This window comes from Corvus hawaiiensis, chromosome 11, assembly GCF_020740725.1.
Source record: "Corvus hawaiiensis isolate bCorHaw1 chromosome 11, bCorHaw1.pri.cur, whole genome shotgun sequence".
Taxonomy (NCBI): Eukaryota; Metazoa; Chordata; class Aves; order Passeriformes; family Corvidae; genus Corvus; species Corvus hawaiiensis.
The window spans coordinates 20,498,577-20,516,210 of record NC_063223.1 but is presented as its reverse complement, the minus strand read 5'-3'; the positions used below and the strand labels follow the sequence as shown (position 1 = coordinate 20,516,210).

The following is a 17,634-nucleotide window of genomic DNA, read 5'->3' as shown; positions in this document are numbered from 1 at the left end:
GGGAAATACACATTATATTAAAAGCTGCATGGTCAAGGTCTCTTGCAAATGAAGGGAAGCAGGACTTCTGCCCCAAGCTTTGAGTCTTTGGTTTTCTGTGCTAATGTAGGAAGTCTTGCATTCTGCAGTGAGTTAAAATAGATAAAGGAACATATTAAAGAAGGTTTAGATACTTTTACAACAGTAAAATTTCTTATATACTCCTGTGTTTTGTTGATGGTATTTTGTGAAAGTGAAAGGGTGTTTGGATGAAGAGCCCGTGCTTTTAACCTGATAGTTACTCTCTGCCTGAATATCTTTTTAGCTGGTTTTGGATGACTTTTCTGTGACATGGATGTTGGCATTGGAGATGGGTGTTTTCTGCTCCAAGTGGATTTTTGTAATGCTAAATTCTTTAGAAATAAAAAAAAAAAAGCCTTGAATTTTACCATCCGTTCTCTTAGTACCTTGTTATTTTATACCATGTTTTCTTGGTATTTTAGCCTTTGTTGTAGGTGACTTCAGCAGGAGGAATTAGGCTAATTTGGGCTAATTAGGAATTACTGTTTATGGGTAGATTCAATGCTCTGAGACAATTCACTGAACTGGTGCTCTTCTGCAGTCTCTTACTCCTTTGCCAATATGGATTTACATACAGCTGTTCTTGGCAACAGATTCCCCCTTCTAAACCACTGGATTCCATTTTCTATCTTGAATTTAGCCACTGCTATATGAGAAAAGTACATACTCAGATATTTTGATTGAGTAAGTTCGGCATTTGAAACTAGTTCTTTGAGCTTCTAGCCAAAACTTTGTTTCTATTAATGATCTAGCCTTGAAAATTTTCATTTGCTGCATCACCTAAAAATGATTTTGAGGCAAAAAAAAGAAATAAACTGAAGACAATGCTAAAACAAGGTCACAATGTTTGAGATTGTATTTTAAATAGCATAAAAGTGGATATTTATAAAAATTGCCAAGTTTTTCAAAAATAATTTCAAGTATGTAGTTTAGTACCAAAGCTTTGTGTTGCCCTGCTCCACGTGTGGAGGTTGAAAAAGCCCAGTGCAGTTTGTGTGGAATCCATTCTCCAGCCATGGAAAGGTGGGCAGTTGTTACCGAGTCTCCACAGTTCCTATAGAATGTGTAGATTTCGACATGTACCATTCCAAGTTATGGTTAAAAACAGCTCCCAGACCAGAGCTAACGAGCTTTTGTAAATCAGTGTGTCTGTGTCCTTCCAGGGACTCACTTTTCCCAGTGCTGCCAGAATTTTTTTCATCTTGGCCTGATTTTGTTGGCAGCTGTGACTACTGTGGTAACTTCCTTTAATGATGCTGTTCTTTCCAGGCTAGGATAAAACTTGTTTGGCTTTTCTTTTACATTTTCAATATCTGAATGACCTTAATGTATTTTTTTCCAGTTTGTTTGTGTAACATGTTAAGGTTTGCTGTTCTATGTATTAAATAGAGCTGGATTGGAGGCACAGTTTTCCCTGGAAAGGCTGAAGTGACTTGGTAATACACTATTACAGCCATTCTGTGAATGCCTCAAGTCTCTGCTCTCAGCTGTTCTGAAAATCCAAAAAGAACAGCTAGCTCAAACAGAAAGGATGTTTAAAGTCAAATTTACATTAGAATTTAAGTTCTCTAACTTTCTGAAATATTCCCAAGTATCAGTCAGGTATCTTCCTCAGTCAGATTTTGTAAACTTGTAAAATCCTGTTTTAGGAACCAAAATAAATATTTGTACTTTCAAAGCAGTGCTTGCCAGGTGTGTTTTGATGATGGCTAATAGCCTGCTTCCTTTGACTGTGGCTTCATTTCAACAATGACATGAAGCCTTTCACCCTCATGGGTAAATAAGTCATGTTACTTCAGGTATTCTGACGTGGTTTTTGTGGAGTTTTGCATCCTTTGTGTTCTGGCTGCATTTTAGTGAAAACTGCACACCCTTTATGAGCTTTTTTCCTCCTTTCCCTATCAATCCTGGATGGATGGTTGGCTGCCTGCCAGTTTGTCACCTTCTATTGTCACTTTTCCTTTATCCATCCTGATCCTTACTTTACTAGAAATTTGAAAAATAAATGTTTATATTTATCTTTCCCTCCCACTCTCCCCCCAACATAAGAAGGACATGGACCTGTTGGAGCAGGTCCAGAGGAGTGTGAGGAAGATGTTCAGAGGGCTGGAGCTCCCCTGCTCTGGAGACAAGATCAAATCAAGATTTAACTGACTAACAAAAGTTTTGGGTTGAATACCCTGTGTGATTAGGCCTCCTTGCCTCCTGAAGCTGCAAGGTTAATCTTGAAAAGCTGAATGTCACGTGGGCAGAGGCAGATAACGTCACGGAAAGAGCTGCTTAGGTTAGGACAAAGATTTTGGGAATATTTGAAAGTTAGCGATGCAATTTGGGAAATCTTAGCAGTTTTGCTGGTTCAGGTTTTACTGTGCAACATCTTAAAATTTATTTAGAAAAGGAGTTGAACAAGAATAAAATCAAAGTAAGATTTTGTGGGCGACGACTTTGTTCCCACATTTTACATGTAAGACTAACAGTATAAATGCTGGTTTAGGAATGTGTTCTTCAACTTCTTTTACAATCATTACACGACAGCTTTTTTTCAGCTTTGTCATTATTATTTTGGGTGATTTCTGATTTCATATTCAAACAATACTAATCAAATTAAGAAAAAAGTGGGAATTTTAGGCTATTGAATTGATGCATCTCATTAAGACTGGGTTAATCAATATATTTTTGTTTTATAGCACTGAAGAACATGGAAATCTTCTAACATTTTTCAGAAGCCTTTCAGCCTATGCTGAGTGGTATGAACATCGCAGACGTACCTTCCTGCATTTCAAGGTAGTGTCTATCAAGCCTTTATTTATTGGTGCAATATTCATTGCTTTAAGTAGCTCATGAAGGCAAAGCAGCGGAGGTGAAACTGCCTTTAGCAAAATACAGGATCTTAATTTTGTGTGTGGTGGTGAAGAGAATATGAGCTCAAGGTTTGTGCTGTGTTCAAGGGGCTGTTGAGCAGCACTTGCCGTGTTCCTCATGGGTGGAGGAAGATAAATCTGTGCCTTTCTGCAAAGGGAGTAAGACAGTTTGCTTTGGTATTATATTTTATTTTGATTTTAGAAAAAAAAGGGAAAAAGAAGAAATTAAAAGAAAATAACACTTGTAGTCTTTGGCATGTAAATGTTGGTTTTGAAGGATTAGATCTGTTTCTCTTGAAGATGTGTCAGCATGTGTTTGGGCGACAGCACTTGCAGATCTGGAGTGTTTTTCTTGTATGGGAAATAAACTGTTCCTCCCTCCTAACTGGAACTGTAGTATTTGAACTTAGTTTTAAATTATCGGTATTTGGCTTGTTTGTTTTGGCTGTGTGCTGGTTTTAAGATAAACAACTAATCCTTGGAGTAAAAATACTACAGTCTTACAGACACAAAACATCTTACATGATGCGTTATGTTAGAGGAGGATGTTTAGCTGGTTAATCATTTGTGGTTTCTTAACTGAGTTTTATTTACCTCAGGAATTTATTGCATTAAACTCGACACCATCTTTACTTTTCAGCTGTAATATCAAGTGGGAACTGCATTGTTTCCTATTTCTTGATCTTTTAGGCCTTTGGGTTCTGTGCCAGATGATTCAATTTCTATTGTCCAATCAACCAAAGTAGAAAGAAAGTGTTCTATTTTCTGATAATGTTAAAAAAATAATCCAGTTCTTAGCTGAGCAATGAACTGGCATTGCCTAATCCTGCTGGCTTTTGTATAAGGGCTTTTCTTTAATCCCTCCATAGAAAAGGTAGAGCACCAAGAGCTTTACGGCTTTGTGATTGTTTTTTTTCCCAGCTTCACTTGATGTTCTCCACATGGCAGTGACTGTGGTTTCTGGGACAGTGATTTGGTGAACTGTTGTAAATATTTCTCATTTTAAGATATAACAAAAGAAGAAAAAAATACAAAGGAGATAGGTTTGGAGACAATTTTTAAGTTGTTGTTATATAAGCAGTTTTTAAAAGTATTTGTTCAGATGTTGGGTAGAAGCAATGAAATTATCTACTGATTGCTAAAAAGATGTGTGAAGATAATTCACTGAAGACATATTACAAATTTGTCAGTATTACAAATGTTCTTTCTAAAGGTATTTTTATTTCCATGGACAAAGAGTAGGATGAAGTTGAAAGGCAAACCAATTTGGGAGAATATTTACCAAATATGACTGATTCTGTGCTTATGAAGAGTATTTTAGGCCTTCTTATTTCTGCTAGCATTACTAATCATTTCACTTAGAAATGGAAGACATTTTCAGGTAAGAGAATTGATAAAAGGGTTCAAAGATCAAATCTGACAATTCAAATAACTAGATTGCCAAGGAGAATGTGTATTTGTAATTTAATAGTTAGTAATTTGTGTGAAAGCAATTAGACGTATGTTGTTAATATATGCATAAAAACAACTCCAGAGTCTATCCTGTTAATATTACACAACATTGTAAAGGAGTCTGTAAGCTTTATATTTATTTTTCCCCCCTACCTCTAGACTACAAGTATATAGGCAGATAACTCTACCCTGTTTTGGAGAGAAGACTATTTGTGGTGAAGTCTTGAGTTTATAGCTTTTCTATTCATCTGTTATTTAAAAGAAAATTGCCAAGGCTTCAGTGTAGAAATAAAATAGTTTCTGATACTTTCCTCAGAGTGTAGTATAAAAACACCAAGGGTAGGTTATTTTTTCTTTCCTGTTTTGGTACTTGAGAAGAAAAGAATAATGTAGAAGTGAATGAGTACTTCAAGTAATACTGAACATCTTAAAGATTAATGAGAATTCAAGATCAATTCAAAATAGGTTTTGAAGGAGCAAATGGAGTGTTCCCCAAGTATTCTGTATGGCAGGTCTTGCTAGTGTCACAATAAATATGTCTGTAAAATGGATCTACGTCTGCAAATAATCTTCTAACCTTAGTCTGCTGTGAGGCTGAACAACTGAAACACGTTGGCAAGGCTGGAAGAGCAGGTTGTTGAAGCTGATACTGATAAACAAGAACAAAAATTCAAGTTTTATTGGAAATACAGAACAGAAATGAGTGATAGGAAAAAAATAGAATGGTTTACATTCAGCTTGATATTAGTACTGGTCACAGAAATAGGAGGTGGAAATCCTCCCTCCTGAAGCCTTTCTCACTTCATGTTTTGATTAACTTGCTGTGAATGGGGAAAGTAAATAAAACACATCAGATAACTTGGTGCCTGCATGAAGCATTCAGAAGGTACCACTTGTCTACTTTGGTTTGCTCACAAAGTATTAAGAGTGTTAATTAGCATTACTGATGATAATTAGTTTCAAAAATATATACAACATTTTCATGTAAAATTAATTGTGTGGTAGTAGGTGGGTCTTAGAATGTTTACATGTGTATATATTACAAAAATGTGCGTATATTTGTGTATACACATTTTTGGTGATATTTACTGATCCTGTTAATACTGGAAAGAGCTTGTTTTAGTAGCAATGATTTGTGATAAGATCACAGGCTGCTGCTTATGTAACATTATTACACTTATGGCTGTGTTTTTTCTATCATAGGCATTTATCACAAGAGGCATGAGAGAATTGATGGTTTTAATTTTTTTCCTAATAGAAATTTGGCTTGACATTGGAATGTATTTTTACATGCTTTGAAGTTGCTTTTTATGTTTTGCTAAAAACCTGGGAACATCAGAGTCTTATGACTTGTGTGGAAAAATGAGAACCAAGTATTGCTGCCAGACTTTGTTTTGTTCTCAGTTAAGACAATGGAATTTCCTTCTTGTTTCACCAAATAACTTAAAATGGAAAATATTGGGGATTGCTGGTTTTCTTGGGTAATAGGTTCAGGGCAAAAATACATGTTCAGAATTAAGTGGGCATCAATTCCCCATAGCACAAGCACTAACAAATCGAGGCTTAGCTAAATAAGATAAATAAAATTAATACAAAATATCTTGTAAAATCAGTATTCTAGATGTAGTGATACATCATCATGCATTTGATGCTTAACTATTTCTACAAATTAGGAATCTATACTAGCTTCAAAATTAGTACAAAGTTGATGTGGTAATAGTAACTAGCACACCTTTGGCATTCATTTGTCTGGAGGCTTTACACCTGTGGTAGGTATTTGAGGGGAGAAAGTGGATGTCAGAAGTGTGTAATTGTGGAATTAAAAACATTGTGCTCTTTATCAATGATGTCCTGTTTTAGATGAACTGACTGTCAAGGCCTGCACATGTCAATTTGTGTTTTTAATATGCTGTACAGGTTAAAGTAGTTGAGTGAAATGCTTGACGTTAATTCTGATTTCAGATTAATGATAGAATCAACTTTTCTTTTTAATTTAAAAATTTGATTTGGTTTTCCCCTAATGATCAGAAGTATTGTTGTACAAGGGTAATTCTGTTTCTTTGCACTGAAATCTAGATGAAATCATACTTATTTACAGGTAAACACATGAATTCAGCTTTGCTCTTAACTATATTGTCACATTTCCTGTCAAGAGAAGCTGTGGAACCAAGGGCTGGTCTACATCATTAGTTAATAACTAAGATATTTGAGTCTCTTATGCTGTACTTAGATTGTTGTTTTAAAATGGGAAGCTGGTCTTGCAAAAACAGCTCTTGTGAGAACAGCTCAGCAAAACAGATGTATTTCACTTAAAAATACCTTGTGTAAAAATAAAACACATGTGATTTTTCAAAGCAAAATAGTAGAAGGAAATCTAAAACATCGTTGGAAAGTTCCAGTTGCTATGTTGCTTGGTGTACTAAACCTGAATAGGAGTTACTCTCATTTACCACAAATCAAGTTTTAAAGGGAACGTTAATGAATTTAAGCTTTGAGAAGTTCTGTTTCTAAACATAACTTTCTCCCATATGCATCTTCATCCAATACACCTTTGAAGGTCAACTGAAAAGATTGCATTTCAGATTAAAAGAGTGGAACTGGAATTCAGAAGTATTTTTCCTCTTTGGCTTGCTCAAAGAATATCTTGCATTTATCTGAAAGTAAAACGTGGTGATTGTTCTGAGTGCTGGTAAAGAATGAGAACAAGCACTTTTGTGTGATTTTACCTAAAGAGTGTGTGGTGAAATAAAAAATGAGATGATGTGTGTGCATATATATATATTTTTACACTTTCATTAACAGAAAAGATTCTGAAAGCATGAGGGATGCTGTAACTACTAAAGTGACTGGTTTGAAATGGTTATTTCAGAGGAGAATGTTTCAACATAGCAGAAGGTCCTGGGTATGCGGGGAAAAGAGCATTAGTAAGGAGAGGATATGAACTTGTAAACAGAGGAAGTGATCCTCGTTACTATGCCTGGCTTTGGCATGTGGAATGACACGAGCAGTGCTAGTAGTAGGTCCCCACGGGCAGCATCCTCAGGCAGGAGAAGGCATTGACGTGCTTTGCCAGGACGATGGGATTGCCCTCCATCCTTATCTCATCCATCCGGGTGCGGATGTAGCGCGTGTTGTTGGACTTGCAGAACGTGTCATCCGTGATGGTGGTGATGTTGTTGTACTGCAAACCAAAATGTTTTGATAAAGAAATGTGTACATGCATATGTTCAGTGCATTGTTGATAAAAGATTAGAGCTTCATTGTGCCGTTTCCTATGCCTGATGTACAGAAAGCAATAATAAATCCTTGCGTGGGAATTAGCAACTTCTGGGTGGTTGTGGCCATACACATTAGAGGTAAATTGTTTTATTCAGAGGTGCATTGGAAAACTGTAGTGGGAACTGTTTTAGAACAGAACAAGTTTGATTGGAAGTGTGTAACTACTGAGGCTTTTCCTAAGAGGATGTTAAGGGAATCCTTTGGGAATACCTGAAGGTGAAGAATGCGCAGACTCTCCGGTAAGTTCAGGGGAACAGATTCCAGTGCGTTGTGTCCTAAGTAGAGGTAGGCCAAATTTGTGAGCTTCTGTTAAACAGAAAGAGAGGTTACTAATGCTGGTATTACTTGAGCTTAAGTAACTCATGCCTGTTACAAGATATCAGTAATTTTTTCTGATCATGTAGCCTGTAAACTGATGTAAGAAAACCCATTCTTTGGCTGTGGATGTTGAATTCTGTTACATCAAGAAATTGATAGAACAGACCTTCTATGTTTGGGAAATTTCAGTGTCAGCATGTTGGTCATAAAACTTGAGACCACTATAAAGTGCTATAGGCATATATTTGTATTTCTGTGGTCCTCAAAACTGCGCTTGAGCCATCAGTTTTTGAATATTTTTTCTTCACATGTAGGAGAGGAAGGATGTAGGTGAGGTATTTGATAGAAAATTCTTTTCTACATGAAGGACATGAGAGAGTGAGTGCACAAATGACTGATATTCCAGAGTGCCTTAAAAGCAAAGGAAAAGCTGGAAAGCTGCATCATCATAGTTTGTTTCTTAGGTTACAAAAAAGACAGAAAAACAATTTGGTGGCAGACTGAATAGTCTGGTTAGTAATTTTGTTTACTTTGGCTACTGAAATTATTAGGTTTTTCCTTACCTTGAAAGCATTTGCTTTGATTCCTCTGCTCTTGATTCTGTTTTGGTTTGCATTAAATGTTGTTAGTTTGGGAGGTAGAACAGGAAGTTTTACAAGTCGATTTTCAGCAAGAGAAAGTTCTTCCAACAGCAGAAGCTTTGAAAAGGCTCCATCTTCTATTTCTTCTATCCTATTTCCACTAAAATCGATTCTTCTCAAGGTAGCTTTACACAAAAGAAATTAAAATCTAAGTATTGACTTTATAATTCCATGGCACATGAAATGTGTATGGCTGTATATGCTAAATGTTATATCCAAATTGTGATGTACAAATGCAAATACTGTTAAAATATGTAAGATTGACATTTGGATTTTGCCTGGTCTTAAATTGGGGGGGGGGGGGGGGGGGAAGGGAAATACTCTGGATCCTTCTTTTTGTCTTACAGATGACATGATTTCAGATACTCATAGAATTTGTCATGCTGTAGAGTGAGATAGCTGAGAGATCTGTCCCTGGAGCATTTGAAGGAAAAATAATGCCTGGTCATTTAAGACTGGCTGGGATGCAGAGTTCAATTTCATTTTTAGTAATCTGCTCTTTCCTTGATTGTTTGGGAGTGTTAAGATGTTTACAGGGTCCAAAATGTGCTGCCATTTTGCCTTTCCAGTTCCTGTTCTCAAACAGAAATGGAAGTGGGGGTGTCACTTACTAATGTCGGCGAAGTCTGAGGCTGCAATCCTTTTGATCTTGTTGAAGCGAGCGTAAAGATAAGCGGTTTCCTTGGGCAGGGGGGGCACGGCCTCGATGTCGATCTCCTCGCAGTACACGGAGCCGCTCAGGCACACGCACAGCAAACACGTGGGCAGGTCTGCCAGCAAGGGGGGTTGAGCACACACTCACAGCTTACTCAACTCACTTAAGCTTGGTTATTCCAAATAGAGGGTTTTTTCTAGTATCTTTTAAGATTTCCCATTGTTAGGTTTTAAAAAAATTCTGTTTGCATCAGGTTCTGGAAGGATTTAATGTTCTCAAGTGTTTGTGGTTTTTTTATTCTTTTTATTCCCTGTGTGTAATCTCTGTTCTTACCTGAGCATGTGAAATGCTATTAATCAACTTTTGAATTCAGTTTACATCTTTAGTTGGCTAAGAGTATGGTGAATATGATAACTGCAAGTCTGTGACCATGTTAAATATCACATTTGGAATCATTCTTTAGAGAACAGAAACCCACAAGGAGAAACACTTGGCAGTGCACACGTTTGGTACTATAATTGCATTGGAGCACTTCTGGCAGGTCACACGTTATTCTGTGTTATTCCTAGCTACTATTTTGTTTAAATCTTTTGATTAAAAACTCCAGCAATTATGTTTATATATTTTATATATATGTGTGTGTGTATTTATAGAATCGTAGAATGCTTTAGGTTGGAAGGGACATTGAAGATCATCTCGTTCTGACCCCCTGCCACAGACAAGGACACCTTCCAGTAGATCAGGTTGCTCAGAGCCCTGTGGACAATATCTATCAGTTTTATACTGAGATTTTTACACCTGTTGTTTTAAGTAGAGAGAGAAACTTTTTGTAATGTAGTTTGAGACCATTGTGCCTTATCCTGTTTGTCATGGACAGTAGTAAAGTATCAGTAACGTCTGCTTTGCCCAAATCTTTTATGCCAGCCATATTCAAACACATATAATGAATGTGGCTTTGATTCCAGTTTCGCTGTGTCTTGTGCTGTGTTTTCTGTATTTTGAGAGTTTCGGTTAGCTTCCACCCTGGCGTGTCTGCAGTGCAGACAGCAGGGTCATTCCATGGGGTAGTTGTCACTACATAGTGAAACAGGATCTTCTACAACCAGTGAGGAGGTACAGAAGCAGCTGCTCAATACTGGGAAGCCAACCCAGTACATGTAACAGTAATTCTTTTTCTTAGGGGCACTGCAGAGAACAGAATGAAGATTTTGAGGTTTAGCTTTGTGAATATCATCATTTTTAGGTTTCAGAGTTCTGCCCCATTTGGTTGTTTTTCATATGTTTGTGTAGGAAATGGAAAATGTTTGTCAAACACTGTTAAAAAGGCAATAGTGTTTATGCTTGTCTGTCTAGAAGCTGTGATGTTCTTGGAGACTTGCTCAGGTTTTGATGGGGGCTTGTTGACAGGTGCTGTTTGGCAGTAATTAACCTTGAATTAGCACTTTGGTGTAGATTGACAGTCCACTGCTCTTGCTGAATCATCAGTTATTTTTGGAAGTTTAGATCACAGACACAAAATAAGTGTGTCTTTTTCTCACTGCTCTGTTTGGCAGAGAAACTTTGTCCTTTTCATGTGTAGAGAGCACTGGGGCTTGTTAGGAGAAACCTGGATAATGTACCCAGAGCCTGTAGGAAACTTTGGCAGGTGAAGAATGTTCCTGATGTATTTTAAATATTGACCTTGCTGATAATTAGCTGTAAACTTTGAGAATAGCCAATTCTTCAAATAAATCTATTGAATTACTTCAAACACATCATATTTCATCATCACTTGGTTGAACTGTGGAACTTACTGGGGGGTGTGTTTTGTTTTTCTTACTTGCCCTGCCTAACTTATTTAACTTGGGTACATCTCAATGGCAAATATGACTGGGTAAGTCTGTGGAGATTCTTACAAGCTGTGCTTTGTGTATTCAGAGTTTACCTGAGGATCCTTTAAATTTTTCAGCCTGCTCCATCAGAAGTTAGAAGGTTTTCCATAGGAGATATAAAAGACATTCATAAATGAAAAGATTAATTCTATAGCCTTCGCCATCCTTTGCACATTAGATTTGCATATGAAAATATATTCTTTTGGATATTTTAGGCATGACAATATTCATATCGGTTAACTTACTTGTGTCCTTTGTTGGTGGGACGTCGAGTTGGCTGTCATCACTTTGCAGTATTAGGGAAGTGTCAAGAGAAACGTTTTTTCCATCCTTTGTGAGAGAGCAAATGTTATTTTAAAACACAAATTGCAACAACATTACAAGGATCTGAAATAACATCTTTTAAAAGTGAGCTTCCTATAACATATGTCCTTATGGCGCTTAATTTTTAAAATGCTCTTACAGGTTGGATGACTTACGTGGTGTTTTATCCCTTTTACACATGAACTAGTCACTTTGAAAGGCAAGAAGGGAAGATGCTGCTAGTGCTCTTTAGAAAACTCGAGTTCTTTAGGAAAGGACAGTAGACACAAAATAGAAAATATAGTCTACATGGTGGGAAGGAATATATAAGTGGCAGGTGTTCACAAACAGTAGAGTTTTGAAGATCAAGATTTTGCATATCAGGCAAAATTCAGTAGGATTCCTGTGAGTATAAGTTGTATTTTGTTGTTGTTTTACTCAAATAATCTCAGTAAAATGGCTGAGATACCCTTGCATTTAAAGCCCTTCAGAATTCCTCCTGGAGATAGTCATTGCATCTTTTCAATTGCAGGACAGCTTAGTTTATAAACGCATTCCTTGCAGGTATTGGCTGAAATTGAGTAATTTGTTCTCATGAACTGCATGTAAGTCTGTTTTAAGGTGTGGGCTGCTAACAGAAAGGGCCTCTTGTGATGTGACGAACAGTAGTCAGGTTTTCACTGGATGCTGGGGGAATTTTAGAGAATTACCTATTTAATTTACAGAATTCCTGTATTTACAGTATAGATCCAGTGGCTTATACAGTGATTTGCATGTATTAAAGTTAAGGGATTTCAGGTTGGTTTTGGATTACATCATTCATTTGGTTGGGGTTTTTTTGGTTTTTGTTTTTTTTTTTTTTGATGGGGAATATTTGTAGGACAGAACAAGACAATATGTTTTTGGTGTGCGTGGCTATTGGAAACACATGCAGGGAAGAACATTATGAGATGTGGAAGATGTTTTGCTTTAAACATGGTTAAGGATCAGGCCCTGGCAGGAGCAAAGTGCTCTGTTGGAGAGCTGCTTGCACAGTGGGAGTGCTGACAAATGAACCCCATTTCGTTTTTTTTTAATCCCCCAGCTCTCCCCTCCTTCAGGGACACAGGTAGTTCACCTGCAAGTGCAGTGTGCAAGTTAGAGCTTTCAAGCTATTTCTGATACTGTGTTTTATTTGGTATTTAGTTGCTTACGCATACTTTACTGTGGGAATTTTTGTATTCTGCAAAACAAAGCCCTCAGGCTTGACATAAAGCCTGAGAAACAAATATCTTGGCCAGCTTCTGTCATTTTGACCCCTTTTTAGCCTGTGAATCATCCATCCCTTGGCTCTTTCCTGCGTCTGTCTCTCCAGGCTCTGGCTCTTGTTTGGGCTAGGTTGGTTTGCCCTAGTGAAGTTTTGGGTTCTCAGGATGCTGGCAGCAGTTTGGCTGTGCTGAATGGAGGGAAGCTGGGGGTGTCAGCTCAACAGCCACACTCCAGCGAACAGCAAATCTCACAGAAGCTTTCTGCAGAAGGATTTAGCTCACATAGATAGGTTGGTTAGGCACATGAAGACGTGGACCTCGAGGAATGTGTGCCAGTAGAGGCTTCTGAGTGCATGGACTGGTAATAGAACAACTGCACTTGTATGGCTGCAGCTGGTTTGGCTCCTGAGGGACATTTAACAACATTTGCTGACACAGCTTATCTGTCCCAGGTGAAGATTTCTAGCACAGTCTCCTACTTGAGCCATCAAAGAGTCTGCGTGGGACTTCTTAGCAGAATGCAATGTATCACTAATCTCTGCCAGTGGGAAATGTCACAAAAAATTGAATCTGGTAATTTGCAGAATACCATAAAATCCCTAAAATTTAAAAAAAAAAATTGCTAATCAGCAAATCCCTAACCATGGAGCATCAGTGGAGAAGATTGATTGGATTATAACCACAAGTTCGTGACTTGCATATGTAAGGAATGCACTGAAGGAGTACTGGCCTACTCACGTACTTAATTTCCACTTGCCTCTTGCACTTCACTGCCCAGACAGAATTACCCATACAAAGCCACATTAACACTTCATATCTAAATACTTTAACCATCTTCAAATTTCTTCAAAATATTTTGTTCATCTTACAACACAAAGGTCTGTAAAGCTGGTAGTTTATATTCAATGAAATTAGTTAGTCCAGATATGAGATAGCATCTAATTGGGTGGTTCTGTTCTCTTGTGGAAATTAAGATTTTGTGTTTTAAATTGCTCAAATTTTATTCAAGGCTGTGGTTTCAATTAATCATAGTAATACATTTCTTCTGATGGTTTTAGTAAAAGTCTTTTTTTCTAACCGTGGGTTCAAGCATACAGTAAGGAGTTAAATTTGTATGCAAGATAGATTTCTGACTGGGCATGCTTGAGGAAACGTTTGGCAAGCATTTCAGTTCCAGTTAACGCTTGGAATATTCGGGGAGTAAAATTTGCAATAAATGAATAGAAGATCTGTTTGTGCACCCCATGATTTCAGCTGGGAGCACTGGCACTTGTGGCGACGTAGTTGTTGCACATAAGGAACTCATTTATTATTTTGCAATGAAAACATGTCAATGGAGAACTGACCTGATGGAAATAATGACTGACTACATTCCTAGAATTATCCTAAGCAGAACTGTTGGCCTTCGGAAGACCTCCAGCTTATAGCACTGCCAGGAGGACTTTAATTTGTCTGTGGCACATCTGTTGGCACATTTCCATGTAGGTATACTCCTTGTTGTTCCTTTACTGAAACAGCAGCAATCTACTGCAAACAATTTATTAATGGGTGTCATCTGATGCTGTGCCTAGCTGGTTAAAGTTAACAGGTTTAGTATTTTTTAAAAACTTGTTTCTGAGTAGATAGTCACTGATTAGTTACAAGTCATTTATATAGTGCCTTTCTCATGGGTTTATGAACACGTTACTTCCTCACTGTGGCAGATGTCAGATTTAAAAATACCTTAGACATTTTTTTGATATAAATATGTAGCTGTTTGTTTTAGTCGTGCAGTGGAAAGCTGTAATTTTATAGGAGAATTGGGAAAATATTAAAAAGGTATGCAAAAGTGATTTTTCTATATTTGGGCTGCAAATTTTTACTTCTATCTTTTGCTGTTTTATTTTTCTTGCTTAACAGACTGTTATTGTAACAAGTAAAGTTAATATTAATGAAAACCTCCTTGAGTTTTTCATACTGGGCTGTTACCACTTGGTTTGGATCTGTGGTATTTTCCTTGGCAACTACTCTTGGGACAATCACTGCTGGTTTTTCTCCCTGATCAGTGTTGTATCTCCTTCTCTTGATGTGTACTGGTTAGGTCTGAATGGAGGTGTGAGGTTTGTAACTGTCCCTGGCAGCTGAGGCTGTGGCACTTCACTTAATTCTCCCCTGGCTTTGTCTCTTCTGCTTTTGTATTGAAATTCAGAGGCAGGAATGTGGAGCACCCAACAAAAACATTTTGTTTGGAGATGCTGGTGAGCTCACTGAGACGTAAGGGATATTTTCTTTATTAAGACCCTCAAAGTGTTAATAGTGTAGGTGACTCCTGCAGCCCTGGACATTCTATTGAAGTTTGGGACTGCTGAACTGTTGAGCTGTAAAAAAACCCAAACCACCCACCCCTGAGAAACTGAGGTGAGAAACTTGATAGTTTGGCAAGTCGAAAGAGAAACTGTCGTTTATACTGGCAGGTTATGCTCAATAAAAAGAGGGGTTCCAGTTATTACTTTGATACTAAAAAAAAAAAACCAAAAAACAACAAAATCACCTTCTTTGTTTTTAAGCAAACTTACTGAGTTAATACAATATTGTTCAAACTGTTGAGCTAGTAATGAATATAATACCCTATTCTCAAAACTCTTACAGTTGTAGGCACGTAAGTACAGCAGAGTTAAAATGATGCTTTAGCCTTATTTGTGCAAGCCTGCCTTCTGTGGCTTACTCACTGTAGCAAGGGTAATATTTTTGTGGTTTTAGTTTGAGTGGCTTTCCCTATGTCTGAACTCATTGTATGTTTTCCTGTTATTTTAAGACTTTTCCATAAAACTCACATACATGCACATAACCCCTTTTTCATATAATGCTCAGCAGTTAAAAATATTAAAACGAAAATATAAGTAAAATACCTTTCTTATATCCTTGGATTGCATTTCATAATCTTGTTGGATCAGGCTTCCCATGGAAACATCTGTTTCATAGTCATAAAACTGGAGTGATTCTTGCTGTAGAGGTGGTGCTGGATTTACCAAAGGTACAAACACAAACAAAAAAAAAGTAGCCTGCAAAGTCTCCATTCTTGCCCAGAACAGTGTATGTAGCTTTCAGTGAGCTGGTGAAGATCTGCTCGTGCCTGGACTCTGGAGAACACTTTCTTTGGGACTGGAAATGAAAATGCAATCCGTCAAAACAATATTTAAAGCCTAGAGGACTTGTTGGCAGTGGTTTCTAACGCATAAGGAACATGGAACAACTTTTAACTCTTGATATCCTTTAATTAGACTCTATAAAATCTGTTCTTAACATGAGAAGAAACTGGGAAATAATAAACATTTTCCAACTAATAAGGAAAATATCTTAATTGCATTTGCTTGTTTCCCAGTTTATTTTTGTTAAAAGCAAGAGGATTTTGTAAATATGAAATATTTAGCATGTATGTAGATGAACGAATTAAAATATATGAGGTTCAAGTACATTTTTTATTGTCAAAATAAGGATTTTCAAACCTAAATGCTCTATAAGAATAGCCTCTCATTGTCTTTTACTTTATATTTGAGGCTAAACAAGAGAGGATAACTTAGTACCCTCAGACTATTGCACAGGTTGTGCACTTTTCAGGCAGGAAAGGGGGAAGAGGCTGCAAACATAATCTTTGAAACATTGCAAATATGCATGCACTATTTTAAAAAATAAATGTTTGCACAGCATTTTTCTCCTCTTTACTCTAGTTTTATTTAACTTCTAGGTTAATATACCTTTAGGAAAAAAGTCCACCTACCTTTTTAGCAGATTCCAAGCTCTTCAGTGAAAAACCAGATATCCTTATCTATAGTTACTCTTTTGTCAATGTACTTTAGGTTCAAGTTATGAATTAGATCCAAACTGTTGAAATGAATACTCTCTCAGTTTGACAGTCTGAAGAGTGCTTTCCATGGGGCAAAAATGCTTTGCCAGAATTCTCTCCCCAGGGTGAGAGGTAATATCCTGGAGCAGGGGGTTGTACTTTGCATAACATTGGCAAATGCTAAGCCTGTGTAGCTCATCCTACTTTTGGTGTTCCTTGTTAAAATGGCAGCTTTCTGCTTTGTGGTGATTTGCTCTTTATAATTGCTAGGGCTTTTTCTCTAAATCAAGAATTAATTGTGCAAACTGGAGGTCTCCAATAAGGCATGTGTTATCCATTTTCTGAAATGCTTCAGCCTGGAGACAAAGCAGCTGCTTTCTGAGACAGAGGTAGAGCCAAAACATACGTCTGTTGTATTAGTCACATTTTGTGAATAGTAAAATGTTTTATTGCAAGTTGTGTACTCTTAGAGAGGTTTCACCTACCTATGAAATGGAAACTTTTCAGTCTGAAGAGTTCTGGAAAAATATTCTTTGGGACTTCTGGTGTTTGTGTTGAGATTTTTAGACAATCAATGTCTGAATGCCTCATTAATTGACTTATGAGACATTTTATTGAAAATTTGGTTTCACAATAAATACTTGCTTTGAATAAAGCTGTGTTTCAGTTCTATCGGTAACTCAGTAAATGCTGTCAAGGTGTAGAATTTCCATCTGAACTATGAGCAGCAGTTTTCTGGATTTGTAATGCGTTTCTTCCTCCCCCATCCTTTTCCTCATCATGAATTTTTGGCAGTCAGCACAAATGGGAGACAGATGACCAACTTTGAAAGTTTATAGAGTAGCTTTCTCAAGTCTTTAAAAAATATGTAGCAATAAAATCTAGTGGGAATATATCCAGACTTACATTTCTCCTTTATTGTCATACCTTTTTTTTTTTTTTTTCCCCTAGAGCAATATTGGTGATAAGCTGTGGACCTTTTGGTTAAGTTTTCTTTTAAGTGCTGTCTTGTTTAGCAGCCAAATGTCTGTAGTAAATCTGCAGAGTGACTACAGCCAGTTTCTGTCTAAAGTATTTTTGTGTTTATAATACTACCAGTTTCTGAACTCGTTTGGATTTTATAA

General features: G+C 37.1%; 2 protein-coding genes across 2 annotated transcripts in view; one reads left to right on the top strand and one right to left on the bottom strand.

The window, feature by feature from the left end:
• Positions 1–17,634, top strand: part of LOC125331407 (centromere protein P) — a 112,675-nt gene that overhangs the window by 7,868 nt on the left and 87,173 nt on the right. The window contains exon 6 of the mRNA XM_048315349.1: positions 2,748–2,844. Within this exon, the coding sequence (XP_048171306.1) occupies positions 2,748–2,844 (97 nt within the window). The remainder of the gene's footprint in view (positions 1–2,747; positions 2,845–17,634) is intronic.
• Positions 5,029–16,718, bottom strand: OGN (osteoglycin). The gene is made up of 7 exons (XM_048315348.1): positions 16,445–16,718; positions 15,576–15,828; positions 11,383–11,467; positions 9,223–9,381; positions 8,534–8,736; positions 7,863–7,958; positions 5,029–7,554 (listed from the first exon to the last, which is right to left on the bottom strand). The coding sequence occupies exons 2-7, from the start codon at positions 15,741–15,743 to the stop codon at positions 7,384–7,386; spliced, it is 882 nt and encodes a 293-aa protein (XP_048171305.1). The 5' UTR covers positions 15,744–15,828; positions 16,445–16,718; the 3' UTR covers positions 5,029–7,383.